At 33.3% G+C, this 15,580-nt stretch overlaps 2 protein-coding genes across 2 annotated transcripts; one reads left to right on the top strand and one right to left on the bottom strand.

The window, feature by feature from the left end:
- Positions 1 to 753: 753 nt before the first annotated feature.
- On the bottom strand, positions 754 to 1,988 carry LOC131055557 (UDP-glycosyltransferase 76C1-like). The gene is made up of 3 exons (XM_057990023.1): positions 1,763 to 1,988; positions 1,123 to 1,676; positions 754 to 1,062 (listed from the first exon to the last, which is right to left on the bottom strand). Exons 1-3 carry the CDS (start codon positions 1,986 to 1,988, stop codon positions 754 to 756), a joined length of 1,089 nt encoding a protein of 362 aa, XP_057846006.1.
- Positions 1,987 to 14,498, top strand: LOC131055558 (uncharacterized). The gene is made up of 3 exons (XM_057990024.1): positions 1,987 to 2,190; positions 12,793 to 13,062; positions 13,854 to 14,498. Exons 1-3 carry the CDS (start codon positions 1,987 to 1,989, stop codon positions 14,496 to 14,498), a joined length of 1,119 nt encoding a protein of 372 aa, XP_057846007.1.
- Positions 14,499 to 15,580: the final 1,082 nt, after the last annotated feature.

The raw sequence follows: 15,580 nt of genomic DNA, 5'->3' as shown, positions 1-15,580 counted from the left end.
AGCAACTTAAAAATATTTGTCATTGACAAGACATTTAAAGTGTAGGTAAAATAAATATGTATACGATGCGATTTTCAGTCATTGATGTTAAAATGCTAGCAATCCATCTCAAATAAAGCATGCCTTCTACAAATAACAAGCCACTTTATTATTGCCCACCATAGTTTCATCCTATTTGTAGGTTTTAGTTATTTTTTCCTTTTATTTGAGTATAGTAGTTTCATCTAATTTATTGTTCTTTTATTTGTTCATTTAATTTATTTTGATTTAGTGTGGATTTATTTTGATTAGTCTTCTGTTTTACACATCTTAAATTTGTTACCAGATGATTTGATAAAATCAAATATGTAAATATTAAAATATAGAAAATTAAATTTTATTCACTACATAAATCAATGATAAGAGAGATAAATAGATTTTTATGAAATTATTAAATAAAAAATTAATTATAGACATTAGTAAATATTGCTCAAACTTTTAATTCTCTGCATTCAATGACTAAACAAATTAAAAATTAGATTAAATGAATATCCTATCTTACTAACAACATTGTACAATCTATAAATACATATTAAATCATTCTGAAAATACTTTTGCACGAGATTCGTACCTTTCCCTTAAAAGGGCCAAAACTAAATGAAAAGGAAGATAAAATAGACAAATCCAATCAAACTAAATGAAAGTGAATAACCACATATCCGCTCCGCACCACAAATAATCCGAGAAACTAAAGAAGTTAGAGCCAAATATCTGTCAGTCAACAAGTTTTTTCTTCATCTGCTGAAGAAATATACTGTAGTTGTTGAAAGAGGATCCTCCTTCCTTCACCGTGTCTCTACTGGTTCTCATTAGTTTGGTGACTTGCTTCCTTATCTCTGCGCCATCTTCTCCCACAAGCAATCTGTCAACGGCTTTAGCAATCTCCCCCTTCTCTATTATTCCATCCTTATTCGATTCCAAAGGCAGCCCAATTTTCCAGACATCCACAATATATGTGCGGTTAAAAAACTGATCTACAAAATAAGGTGAGCAGAGCATGGGCACGCCCATGGTGATGCTCTCCTATACAGAGTTCCATCCATAGTGAGTCACAAAGCAAGCTATACAAGGATGAGATAACACCTCTAACTGTGGCGCCAAGAAAACTATGCGGCTCCTGTTCCACACGCGTTCTAAAAATCCTGGGGGAAAAATAGTCTTGCTGCCCTCAATTAGATCTGACCGCACAACCCACAGAAATTGTCTCTGGGTAGCCTCTAACCACGCTGCGAACTCCTCCACTTGGCTTTGGCTCCATACTGCGAGGCTACCAAAGGATACGTAGATCACAGATTGGGTATGCTGTTTGTCTAACCACTCTAGACAATCCACATCATCTGCCCAGAAGCTTGGGAGGGCCTTACTTGTACTCCTCTTAGCGCCCTCCAGAAATTCGTCAGGAATCATAGGACCGATTGGGTAAACTTCCAAATCTTTAGATAACTCTTCCACCACTAAACCGTCAAGCTCGTAAAAGGAATTAGTGAGGACCCTCTTGATCTGCTTTAAACCTTCTCCCATCCGGATGCATCTCTTAAACATCTTCACTCCACCGAACAACCATGGAAGGTCTCCAGAACGCAGAGGCGGCATGGAGGGAATATACCTTATTTTCTTCTGATCTTCTTTGGGAGCTCCTTCAATAACACCAACCACAACCAGTCTCACCAAAACCACTAAGGAAAAGAAATAAAAAATAGAAACAAGTGTGATTCCGTCTTACCATTGGGACCAAGGATCCCAAGAGAGATGAGCCTCGGAATGAAGTAGCGGAGGGCACAGTTGGCGACAAGCGATGCGTGGAAAGAAAAGATAGGAATCTGATACAAATTGGCTACCTCATTCAACCCAAAACATGTCATTGCATCCACTATTATACCGGTGACCTTGTGCTCTTTTTCCCTCTCGTTGATCACCTCAATAAGCCTCAGAATGACGGAAGGTGCCATGCTGTTATCTAATGCTTCTAGTAGATTTGGAATTTTGGTGCGCTCGTCATCGGATGCCGCCGTCCCAGTTATTATGGATAGGGTTTCTAGTCTTGGCTTGCATAATGCGGTTGTGATTGAAATCGGTGTTGAAGAAGGTAACAAGGAAACCGTCGGAGACGAGCTTCCAGGCGAGCTGCATCATGGGATTAATGTGGCCCTGGTAACGAAGGGGGATCAGAAGAGCGTGTCCCATGCTTTTCCTACCCATATTCATAGAATTTTCAACTTTTTCGACCCACCCGATTCCTTCAGTAGAATTAACTAGCAATTGAACCAAATAGGTACGCCGAAAAGGTGTGGAAAGGCAGTAAGGAAAAAAATGATCTATTTTTCAAATACATTTGTGTATCGCATGAGGTCAATTGATAGGACATTTAGTGAAGGATGTTATTTATGCAATAAGAGTGTCAATGGAGAAGTGATAGCTTCAAATCAATTATGCTTCCAATTAAGAGGATTTGAACATGGGTGAAAGTAAACCTACAAATCAAAATGATAAGTAGGTTTTAAGAGAGGGGGAAAGTTATGGATGAAAAGAGGAAGAGATAGAGGAGGGAAGAGTGTGTGTGAGAGAGAAGGGTAAGGGCATAAAGATAGAGAGGAAGATAGAGATCGAGATGGAAATGAAGATGTAGAGGAAGAGATTAAGAGAGAGGATTAAGGTATAGATCTAGAGATGGAATAGATTCATATATATATATATATATATATATATATATATATACACACACACACAAAAAGAGAGAGAGAGATTTAATAATAAAAATTAATTTAATAATACTATATGAAAAATCATACATTATTACCTGTATTTAACAATATATAATATATACAAATAAATATAATATCTATGCAATTTAAAAATATAATTCAAGATTAAACATATATTGCAATAAAATATATCATATATAGAAAAGTGGATGGAATGTTAATTGCGATTTCGTATTGTTATCCTTTTGCTAGACATAATCAAATCCAATATAGTAAAATAAATATAATAAGTTTTGTATAATAATTAAAAGAATGTGTTTTATTTTCAAACTTGAATCTAAATTAAATAATAAAATAGAACAAAACTAAATGTAAAGTCAAAACATATCAAAATCAAAATATTAATAAAAATGATAATATCTTTTTTTAAATAAATTAGTTTAATAAATATTTTTCAAATTATATAAAAAAGTAAAATTTTCAAAATTAATAAATATAATAAAAATATATATAAATATAGTATTTATATTTTAAAAAAATTAAAATAAGAATACTTTTCAATGTTAGAATTAAATATTTTATAAATATTTTTTATTTACCTAAATTAGTTTAATATTTTTTAATTATATAAAAAATTAATAAATTTATAATAAAAATGATATAACATTTATTATTGTAGTCACATAAATCTGTCCACTTAATTAAATGAATATTTAGTATTTATTTGATTATTTAACCATCAATCAATAATTAATTAAATTAATATTTAATTAACTCATCTTAACCCTCTTCTCCTATTAATTAAATAAATTATTTGATTTATTTGATATAATTCATTTAACCAAATTTAGACCATTAATTAAATAAATAAATCATATTTGTTTAATTAAATCTTCTCTCACATTTAAATAAATTAATATTTATTTAAATCCCCCAAAATCCCATCTCTCACATTTAAATAAATTAACATTTATTTAAATCACCTTTATCCTCCACCACTTGCATTTTCCTACAAATGCAGGTTGCACAACTATTTTAAATAAATAAATTATTTATTTAAAATCCTATTTATCCTCACCCACTTGAAACCTTTTATGGTTTCCTTTCAAGTCTTAAAACTTAATGGCTTCCTTCTAGAGTCTTCTCAAGCCTTTAATGGTTTCCCTTAAAGTCTTAAAACTTAATGGCTTCCTTCTAGAGTCTTCTCAAGCCTTTAATGGTTTTCCTCAAGGTATTCAAGCATTTAATGCTTTATCTTCCTTTTTCTCATGTAAATAAATTAAGATTTATTTAAATAAAATCCAATATTCACATTCATATTTAAATAAATTAATATTTATTTAAATATCTATCCAAATGCAAATTACACCATTTAATTGAAATAAATGATTTTATTTCAATTGAAAATCCCAAAATTCCTCCCACTTGCATTCTCCTACAAACTCCACTTGCATGCCTAAATCCCTTCTAGATTCTTCTAACTCCTTCTAATTATCCTAACCTATCCTAATCATTGTCATATTTCTAAATAAAAGGAAGTCACTTCTCAAAAACCTCCAAAGTCTTCAATAACCATTAAAGGCTTTATGTCTTCAAATGGTTAAACTCTAAAGTCTTCCAAACCATTAAAGGCTCTTACATAACCATTTATGGTTAACTCACCTTTTACCTTTGGTTAGAGACTTTCCTCTAACTTAACTATCCTTTTGACTCATGGGTCTCTTCAAAGAATTTATTTCTTTGACTAAGGTAACCATTAACCTTTGCACATTCATTTATCCCTTGGATAAAAGGAATATCCATTAACCTAACCCTAACCCAACCCCTAGGGTAACCATCATGTCCCCTCAATCATTTAATGCTCTTTATCTCTCCTCTCAAACCTCCTCATGGTGACACTTGTCAACATGGGATTGGGTTGAAAGTCTCACATGGATTGAATATCTTTCAATCCTAACCCTTGTTAAGATTTCTCAATCTTAACCCTTCATTTCCCCATTTCTTCTATAAATAGAACCCTTCTACTCAAGCAAAGGAGGAAGCATTAGAGTATTGTTGCTATACTAGTATTAGCATAGAGTTTTTTCATAGCATCACTATCTACACTTGCATAGCATTTGTTTATCACATCCAACCATCTTGAATCTCCATATGGCATCCATCGCTAGTGCTAAAAGCTGAGAGCTACACTCATTTGAGACTTGGAGAGGGGAAAAACAAGGGAAAAGCATCAAAAGACATCATGGAAGCATCTTAGGGAGGCTCTTCTCCTTTCTTTTCTTTTGTTAAACTTCTTTCATGCTTTTTTGAAAACTCTTTTGATATGTTTGGAATGGTTTTTAGTTCTTTGTTTTGGTTTTATGGTTGAAACTAACTTATTAACATTGAACTTTGTTGTTGCCTTGTCCCCATTTCCATGACATCAATTATTAAAATACATTTAATAACCTTTATATTCCAATGATTTTTTTCAGCTTAATCCAATAAAAAATAAAAATCCATTCCCCATTCAAATAACTTAATATTTTCACCCTTAAAGCTCTACTTAATATCTTGCATGTAGCGGTAACGTATTAGCCTAGTTTCTGCAGATAAAGTACGAAGCCGCAGAAACAACATGCATATGCTTTATAAAAAGCATTGTCGCCAACATGAAACAGCAAATCAAAAATGGAGACGAGAGAGAACAGTCAAAATGGAAGGAAAAAATGACCATCGAAAATCATATCCAACGATTAAATATATTCCAATTATCTTGCATGCCCATTGAGAAACGTAGTTTGTTGATTTCGAAAATGAGGTCGTCTATCTCATATAAGGAAACACCTTCGGCTTAAAGATGATCGCTGACAGAGCTCAGGTCTACAAATTGGCCACAAAATTAATTGAAATTCAGTTTTTCACTTATCACACAAGTGGCTCAAATTTCCATACGTGTGACATACAGATTCAATCAATAGAGCCTACACTACATGTACACTATCTCATATTTTTTAATAGGAGAAACATACAATACATTTTGCAAGAAAGTTGAGCCACTTAAAAAGAGTCGAAGCTATTGTGGCTCCAAAACAGATATTTTGTACAATGTGATAGCGACGTGTTAGTCGATCACAACCATTTATTGTAAAATCGATGGTGTAAAACGTGCGACTAACATGCATGTTAGTCAATCCGTATTGTTGTTTTGGAGCCAAAATAGACATGTCCCTTAAAAAGATGATATTTATTGACCTCGGGGAAGTAGAAATTTCAATGAAATTAATTTTTACTAGTGATTTGTGTCACGTTATTGTGGTGCATCAAGTTGCTGGTCACATCAATGTTGATATTTTATTTTTATATTGATTCCAATGAAACATATCCTTTCAGGTTTAACTTTTGATGCATGATTTTTTTATTGTATGCTATCATTTGTATCAATTGAATTCTCAAAATAGATATTAAATTAAAAAAAAATTAATATGATAATTTGTTTTTAGTTTTATATTTACACAATCATAATATTAATTTATGAAATTTTATATTTCAATAAAAAAATCATTTATATATGTATATATAATTAGTATACATATATTAAATATTAATATATATAAAATATGATGAGAGATATCTTTCTTAAAGCATGTATTTTCATCAATATCTCTTAGTGTAATAGATGTCTCGACAAAAATATTTGTCAATATATGTTATATATTATTTACATACAACCAGATTTAAAAATAAGCTAATAAAATCCTAACCTCAATTTGATATAGTCATTTCATATTTTCCCTTATTTCATTTCTTAACTATTCTTATCCTCAAGGTAATCTTCTTAAAGCTCAAACATAATTTTTTAAAGAGATCCTCCCCTTTTATACTTCATAAAAAAGAACACACCATCCATAAGATAGATCAACAAGACAAAGCATAACCAGAATGACAATAATATTGCATGGTCTAATTCTCCTCAATATTAGACTCCCCTATATAATTTAAAATTATTAGAATTATATATAAAAATAAAATTAAAAATTTTGAATGAAAAGTACTAAGAATACTCTTTATCAATTTTTTTGTAAGAGAAAGAGTAAAGGTAGAATATTTATTATTTACTTGAAATTTAAATGCTTAAAAAGTAAAAAAAAAATTTGCATACAACTTCTCCAAACCTCTTTGTTCTTTACTACTTCTTGTCTACCATTCATTTAAAAAAACTTAATTCCATCCCTAACCTCTTCTACTTAGATTCTAAGAACCTGTTTCCTTCACAACATTCCTTGATCATTTTGTTAGATTCATGTTTTACAATTCCCACTAGGAATGACCCTTCATCGCCTTCCATAGAATATTATCTTGCTTAACAGTGATACCTAGTTTGTCAGATGTTGCAAATTTATTAAATACATGTATCTTAATATATATGCTAGTTTTATTTTAATTCAAATATTGAAAAGCATGCATTCAATTGAGATCTTCTTAGTCTCTTTAATATTTCATTTATGCAGATTAGCATATAAATGAAATTTTTTGATCTGATGCCATAGCTTAATTTTTGCAAGGAAGACTTCGTGACTTATGCAGATATATGGCTCACAAAATTTAGGGATAAATTAAGTAGTGGATAAATTTCAACGAATCCAATATATTTTCATTTATGGGTTTCTAAAAACTCTATTGTTGAGCCATAATGTATTGTTGTATTTCTAGCACATGCAACTATCGTGGACTTTTATAGAGAAAAATATCAGATGTTGTTCTCTTATTTTTATTTTTATTTATTATTTCATTTGCAATTGAATGAAAGATAAGGAAAAGATTCCTTAAACATATTTTTATCATTTATTATCAAACAAATGCATGTGCAATAGAGTTAACTTCAAAGAAATCTTATAGATTAAAATGAGTAGCTCACATACATAAACACATAACTATATAGGTTATTGAAAATAATGTTTTTTTTCAATGCAAAATGATTTGTTTATTATAATAAACAAACCAAGAGAAAATCTTGCAAGTAAAATTACTCTTGAATTAAATAGGAACATAAGCTCCCACAATTGAAATAAAATAATGAACGAGAAAGCCATAGACCCAAGAATAACATATTCATATTTACTAACTTAGAATCCTAAAAAAAGCATATAAGATCTTAACAAATAGAGAAATTAAAGGCTTGTTTCATTCAAAATTGTTTAAGGGAAAAACAGATTGAAACTGATAAAATTCTAATTGTCAAGTGATTCACCTATCTTACTAAAATATTGTAGACTTTGCATGGCGATAAATGAGTCCTTACATAATGTGTCCACTTTGTGTACCCAAAACTCACACACATATATTTGTAGCTTGTGCTACAAAATATTGTACAATGAATCCTTCACTACCATTCTAGTGCATTAACAGTTCTAGTTGTTGGGGAAGTGTGGAAAGGGTTTGAAATTCGTTTGGCATAGTGCTTACAATGGCCTGTAGTATTTCATCACTAGAAAGAATGGGGTACTTCAATTAAAATTATGTGAACATATTTATATATCCAGTCACATGTCTATGTGTGAAGTATCAAATGAATGTATATAAAAAAATAACTATTATAAATGAGACAAGTGCAACAAGATTTTATGGGTGGTTTATTTTTATGAATGTAAAGGTTTTGACATAGTTGAAGTGATGCTATTTTAAAATTTTTACTATTCATATGTATAAGTAATGCTCTAGAAAATCAACTGTTCTAATTAATAAAAAAATGGGTTAGGCCTTACCATTACATATCCACAAAATAAGAACCACATAGGGCACATGAGAGATGCACACCTATCTAAAGCCAAAACGCCAAAAAATAGGAAGAAACCACCAAGCATAGACTAAGAAACAAAACCAACAATGCAAAATCAACTATTGCAATGGATAAATTACACAGATCTGCATTTTACTATTTTTGAGTTATTATGTACATGAGTTCTTAGAACCCTTGTGTGACTGAATAATTAGATTATTCTAGTATTTCATATAAACAAAACATAAATTTCACTTATTAATAAATGCATTTATAATTTTTATACAAAATTTATAAATTTAATATTATATTATATAATAATTTATTTAATATATATTTAATAATTTATTAATATAAAAAATATTTCTCTTTTCAATACTACAAGAATCCCCTAGGGTAGGCAGAATCACTAAATGTATTTGTGGCTCAACAAAATTTAGGGTAATTGTTTACGAGAATAACTAATGTTTTATTGACCCGTGTGTAGTTGACACTCTTGAATATCTACACTAAATAAAAATTTATTTCAATTAAAATTAAATTCTTGAGATAACTCAAAATTTCTTCATCTTTAAACTGTTTAAACTCTAAACATCTCACAAATAAAATCAAAGCTTTCTTACTACCTGAAAAACCATAGAATGAAATTACTTATATCATATGATGTTTTCATGTATAGGTTGAGGGGCCAATGTAGGGTTCCCATGGGAAGAAGGGATGGCATTATATCCCTTTAACAAGTCGTATTGATTAACCTTTGACCAAATTTCATAAGTTTCGAACAAATCAAGATCTCTTTCATTAAGAAAAGGCTTAAATTTGAGAGATCTAGTTGTGCTCATTGGGGTTCACACCATTGACATCTCTCATTGAGGAGCCATTTTAATAAGAATCTACAAATTCATAGACTCATCGATACTTAAGTCATATGCGAAGAAACTCAGAATAAAATGCAATCCAAGAGAGAATAAGAGCTTAGTAGAGATGGATCCAAGAAGTTTTCTAGCATTTGATAACCATTAGTGCATCAACTTGAGGAATAAATAGGTACTCCTTGCATCTGAAGCTGCAATTGTCACAGATCTTGAAGTAAACTCCTTGGTACATTAGAATCTTCTAGTTCTAATTATGATAGTTGGTTAATTTTTTATTTTTAAAAATCAGTGATGGTGATGATTACAATTGACATCCTAATTGGAAAAGTAGTTTAAGTCATACATTAGTGTTATCTAGTCAATTGAATTCACACATTACATTACTTCTAGGATTAGCAATTTGATATGAGATATTTTACCATTGTGTACTTAGAAAATGTGATTCCCCCCCATGCATATTGGTAACTATTAATTAGGATTAGGTAAATTGAGGATGTTCTAATTAGTGTAAGCTGAGAGAGGCTCAAATCATTACAAAGTTGCCACATAGGAGCACAAAGGGGATAAAATCACAAGCAGTGAGACCACCAAGACCAACAAAACCAAAAAAGTACAAGACCTATTTTGAAAGGATATTTTTTGTTAGAGCACCAAACTCGTAGGAACAAAGGTCCCAACACAACAAAATTACATAATCTGAACATAGGGGTTTAGGAAGGAGCCACAAACCATCTAGTTGGAAAGCCCTCTTACACTACAACCAATGCAACTAGGGGAACAATCATAAGGCAATGGATTTTGAAAGGCTTGCTACAACCTTTTACCAAAAGTACCACCCTACAACTTATACAAGGAGGGAAACCACAACAATCTAGAGAAAACTATAAAACTTGTTAAAGAATAAGCATATAGGCATTCTAAAAAAATAATAAACAAAGTAACGTGTGAATGGACTAACTCAAAAAAACACATAGGATTTTGAAAAGCGTTCCTAAACCTTTAACTTGTAGAAAACCTTGCAAAACAAAATAACATGAACCACCTCAATAGATACTTGGATCACCTTCATAGATCTATCGTCTACAAAAACAATGGGGCCCGAAAGCTCAAAAAGAAGGAAAACGGGGGAAGAGGCCCACCATAAAAACCCAACAAAAAGTACATCCATTTTGAACCTCTGCACAATATTCTCTAAGGGAATTGAACCGTAAAATAACTCCATATGATGGGGGGATAGGGGATATCAATAGAGACCCATAAAAAGAGCAACATCCAACCAAGAAAGTTCACCCTATAAGCAAGCACAAAGGAGGCAAAGCCCTCTTTGGTTAAACACTCGTAGGGTAACCAACCCTCAACACCCATTCGAAGCCCTCCCATAGATAGTAATTAATAACCACCTCCAAAGGGAACATTATCTTTCATAGAAGCTTGCAAAGATAAACCCTAAAAAATCTTAACCCCATCATAAAATACTAGGGTCACATCCCTAGCTTCTTTTAGCATGGAGAGCCAAAAAAAAGTAGGTAAATGTTTGCTACATGCTCCAATCTAACTAGTAGACCCCTAACAATGCTAGAGAGGGGCCTTTAGGAAAACCACCCATCTCAATGACCAAGAAAGTCCATCAGGTAGGACCACCAAGAGTTGCAAACTATTTCCAATAGGAGTACCCACACACATCATTCCCTAGCAAACACAAGGAGAATGCCAAAAACACAAGGAGAATGGGCCAAATCCACAAGGACCAAGAAGCACAACAACACCAAAGAGAAAAGCGATTGACATCCAATGAACCCCAAAGCATACCACAACTTGGTGTCGTAGGAACCTAAAGAATAGAGCCTTCTAACAGAGATCATATAATACATCATACACCGTAACACACAACATCACAGGATGAGCTAGAGGGAAAATGACCCCAATAGCCCATAAAAGTAAATTTGAACAGGAATGGATGAAACCCTGCCACCATCCATAGACAACCATCCCCACAACGGAGGCAAAAAAGGATGTTTTGATCCTTGATTTTGCCAAGATTGAACTTGTGGTTAACTTTGATGCTACGACAAATTTGATTGGTTTTCCATTGTGGTTGCCATGGTGGTTGATTTGGTTGCCACTGTGGTTAGTTCTATTGAGGAATAATCCACTCTAGGGGTCCCCAAGATTAGGGGTGATTGCATTGAAAATGGAGGGGTCCAAGGATTTACATTTTTGCCACAGATTTGGATTCCAACAGTTTCTAAGGCCATATTGTCCCTGATAATCATTAAACCCTGAATTCTATGGTCTTTGTCTAACATAATTAATCTCTTCTTCTACTATAGGAGGTTTCTTCAAATGATTCTTAATCTATGGTAAGACATTACAATAGCTTGTTGCATGTTGTTTCTCACAAATTTCACAAAGATCAACTTGATTCAATGAAGATTCCCCCAAAAGATGTTTTCCCCTACATTTTGAAAAGTAAATGGCTAAAGTTTTAGTATTCTTTTTTTCTAGACCTAAGTGTTAAGGTGGAGTATATCAGTTTTCAAAATTTCTATCTCCTCCATTACTTTAGATACATCAGGGGTTGAAGCTTTGTTTCTTCTAGAATCCCTAGTCCTATTTCTAGTCCTAGAATATTTCTACATATACCAATAATATCCTCCAAGGGAAGCTTATTGATATATCCTTTTCCCATCAAATTCAAAGCTTCTCTAGACTCATCATCATTTACCCTTAAGAAAAGTGTCTTACTGATCTCATCATCCAACCCATTAACACACCTTTGTGTACAAATTGGAACCTATTAGCATATAATCTTCCAAAATTTTATCTACCAATTTGTTTCATTTGGAATAGCTCCTCCTTCTTATCTCTCACTTGACAATAATCTTGATATTTATCTAAAAATACAATCTCCATCTCTTGCCATGATGAGATTGAGCCAACACCTAAACCTATAAATCGTCATAAAGCTGACTCTTTTTGAGTAGAAGGAATTAATTTCAACTTCTAATTATCAATTGTATAATCATAAGTCTAACACACGACTTTAAAATCAAAAATCAATTGGTCACCTATATTTTCAAAAGTTTTTCCTCTAAAATTAGGTAAAATAAAGCGTGACATACTCTTCATAGGAGGCTCATCATCTCTTACATTCAAATTCATAGGATACGAGAATGTCCTATTTGGTGGAGGTTCCTTAGCTACTACACAGTCACCCATTTCTTCTTCTTGATGCTCTAATTGTTCTTGTTGTACTTCTCGGTCTTCTTGGTGTTAAAAGTGTTCTTGTTGTTCTTCAAATGTCTTAGAGCCTTGAGATATTATAATCTCTTGGAAAATCCTTCCAAATGGATCTCTAGCTCTTCTCATCAACAACTTAAATTACTTATCATTATCAACACTATGGCTTAATGCTAAGTGGGCTGAGGTTGAAGATGTTGACCAGAAGATAACCACCCAGAATACTCAAGAGGAAGATTGTAATACAAATGAAGTAGTGGAGCGAAAGAGAGGAGGTAAAAAAGGGCCTCAATCTACCCCTCGGGCTAATTCAGTCAAGACAAGAAACCGAACCAAATCGGACATGGGTTTTAACCCTTCTCCTCTAGGAAGGAAAAAAGCAAGCGAGATCAGAGATCAAGAGGCAAGCAGGAATATAGTGGATGATACTCAAATGACCATCCATGAGGTATGTTCCTTAGTTAGAAAATGAAAATAACTTCATGGAATATACATGTACTGAATAGTCCACATAAATAGGATGTTCTTAGAAATTTAGTCAAAGAACATAAACCAGACATTGTTATTATCCAAGAAACTAAAACGACTAAAGAGAAAGTAGAAAAGATTAAGCTTTTTAAGGATGGGGAAGTTTTTGGTGGAAGCTCTGATGGTGCTTCTCGAGGCATTGCCATTTTCTAGAACCTTGGGCATGTTTCTGGGGAGGCTGTCAAGTAGGATGGCAATCTGGCTTTTATCAGGTTTCATCACATTGAGGATGACACCTCTTTACTACTTACCAATATTTATGCCCCTAATAATAGACTGGATAGAAGCAAATTTTGGAAAAAGATGGAAGCTATTCGGGTTCTTTACAAGGAGGATATGTGGATTGTTATGGGCGATTTCAACACCCCTCTCCAAGACAATGTTAAATTTGGTCGTGTCCCCTCATAGCTAGAAAGAAGAATGGATCTTTTGAAATTTATCAACAACCAGGGTCTGCATGATATTGAGCTCCAACGAGCCAATTTTACTTGGATGAACAGGAGGACAAGAGAAGATCTTGTTCAAGTAAGACTTGACAGGGCCCTTATTTCTAATGAGTGTTTTAACCATTATTAGTGCTCCCTCTTTGCTATCTCTAGGATAGGTTCTGACCATTGCCCTATGATTTTTGTTGTTGATAATACCATTGTTTAAAGAAATTTCCCATCCAGATTTGAAAAGATGTGGCTGGACTGCCCTAACCTTGTGCAGGTCATTAAGAAGTGGTGGGCTATTGATGTGAAAGATACTGCTATGTATAGAATGGCAAAAAAATTAAGGAATGTGAAGGACAATATTAAAAAATGGAACAAGGAGGTTTTCGGAGATCTATTTGCTGCCAAGACCAAAACCCAACTGGAACTCAAGGAAATGCAGGATAAAATCCAAACAAGTGGATATAATGAAGTATCAATCAAGGAGGAAAATGAAGTGTTTGTAAAGTACCATAAGATTATCAGAAGAGAGGAAGAATTCTGGAAACAAAGGTCTAGATCTCTATGGCTTAAAGCTGGGGACATAAATAATAGATTCTTCCATATGACCACAATGAAACACAAGGTTGCTAATAGAATCTTGAAGTTGAGAATTGGGGGAACTGAAACGAGGAAGGATGATGAGATTGGGAAGGAAGCCATGAACTTTTTTACCTCACTTCTTTCGGTGGACTGTAGTCTAGATGGTCACTCCCAGAGTGCCATCCTTGAGAATATTCCTTCAACTATTAATGAGGATCAAAACAAGGCCTTGGTGGCCATCCCTTCTGTGGAGGAAGTTAAAAAGGCAGTTTTTTCTTTTGATGGGAACAAAGCCTTGAGCTCGGATGGATTTTCGTTGTTCTTCTTTCAAACCTTCTAGGACATCCTCAAAGATGATGTGATTAAAGGTGTGTAGGATTTTTTTGGGGCTAGAATGATCTTAAAGGAACTCAATGCAAATTTCATCGTCCTAATACCCAAATGCCTGGGGGCTGACTCTATGGATAAGTTTTGGCCGATAAACTTATGCAACTCATTCTATAAAATTATTTCTAAGGTGGTGACAAGTAGGCTGCTAAGGATTCTTTCTCTGATCATTTTGCCCCAATGGAATGGATTTGTTCCCAACAAATAAATCATTGACTCTATCATTTCTATCCATGAAAACATTCATTCGCTAGTGGATTTTAAAAAGAAAGGATTTCTTATGAAGCTAGATTTGTCTAAAGCCTATGACCAAGTGGACTGGAATTTCTTGGGTAAGGTGCTTGGAGCTTTTGGTTTTGGAGTTAGGTTTATTAAGATGATTGATCAAATCATCTTGACCCCTTCTTTTTCTATCATTGTCAATGGGGTGCCTTCCCCCTTCTTCAAAACTTCTAGGGGTATCAGGTAGGGAGATCCCATATCACCTATACTGTTCATCATTTTGGCTGAATGTCTAGGTAGATTTATGAACAAATTTGTTTCTTTGGGGCTTCTCTATGGTATAACGCCCTCTTCTAGTTTTAGAGCCTGTACTCATCAGCAATTTGTTGATGATACCATTTTAATGGGATCATCTACTATCAAAGAAGTGTCTAATCTAAAGAACCTTCTCAGCACTTATAGCCTGCCCTCAGGTCAAACAATCAATTGGGAGAAAATCTTTGTTTTCTTCTTCAACACCCTAGAGGATGGACAAATAAAGATGGCCCGGATTGTTGGATGCCAAATTGGTCCTCCTGCTATCTACCTAGGCCTCCCCTAGGGATTGAAACCCTCAGAGCTATTTTGGAATAGTCTTGTGGATAGATTCAGTAGAAAGTTGGCCGGTTCGAAAGGTGCCCTTCTTAGTCAAGATGGAAAAGTGCAGCTTTTAAAATCTTCTCTCCAGAGTCTTCTGGTGTATTCTTTAAGCCTTCTTACAATCCCTGGCAATTTTGTTGATGCAATTATGAAAATCCAGAAAGCCTTTCTGTG

The sequence above is a fragment of the Cryptomeria japonica genome, chromosome 10 (assembly GCF_030272615.1).
Source record: "Cryptomeria japonica chromosome 10, Sugi_1.0, whole genome shotgun sequence".
Classification (NCBI taxonomy): domain Eukaryota; kingdom Viridiplantae; phylum Streptophyta; class Pinopsida; order Cupressales; family Cupressaceae; genus Cryptomeria; species Cryptomeria japonica.
This window is presented reverse-complemented; position numbering and strand designations above follow the sequence as displayed.

What these genes read in the sequence shown, in the direction of transcription:
- LOC131055558 (XM_057990024.1), top strand. Translation starts at nt 1,987, where the DNA reads ATGCTGTTATCTAATGCTTCTAGTAGATTTGGAATTTTGGTGCGCTCG. An exon ending in ATGGGATTAATGTGGCCCTG is followed by an intron (nt 2,191 to 12,792) that starts GTAACGAAGGGG and finishes CTTAATGCTAAG; the next exon opens with TGGGCTGAGGTTGAAGATGT. An exon ending in CTCAAATGACCATCCATGAG is followed by an intron (nt 13,063 to 13,853) that starts GTATGTTCCTTA and finishes AACCTTGTGCAG; the next exon opens with GTCATTAAGAAGTGGTGGGC.
- LOC131055557 (XM_057990023.1), bottom strand. Translation starts at nt 1,988, where the DNA reads ATGGCACCTTCCGTCATTCTGAGGCTTATTGAGGTGATCAACGAGAGG. An exon ending in TGGGATCCTTGGTCCCAATG is followed by an intron (nt 1,677 to 1,762) that starts GTAAGACGGAAT and finishes GTGTTATTGAAG; the next exon opens with GAGCTCCCAAAGAAGATCAG. An exon ending in TCTTGGCGCCACAGTTAGAG is followed by an intron (nt 1,063 to 1,122) that starts GTGTTATCTCAT and finishes AACTCTGTATAG; the next exon opens with GAGAGCATCACCATGGGCGT.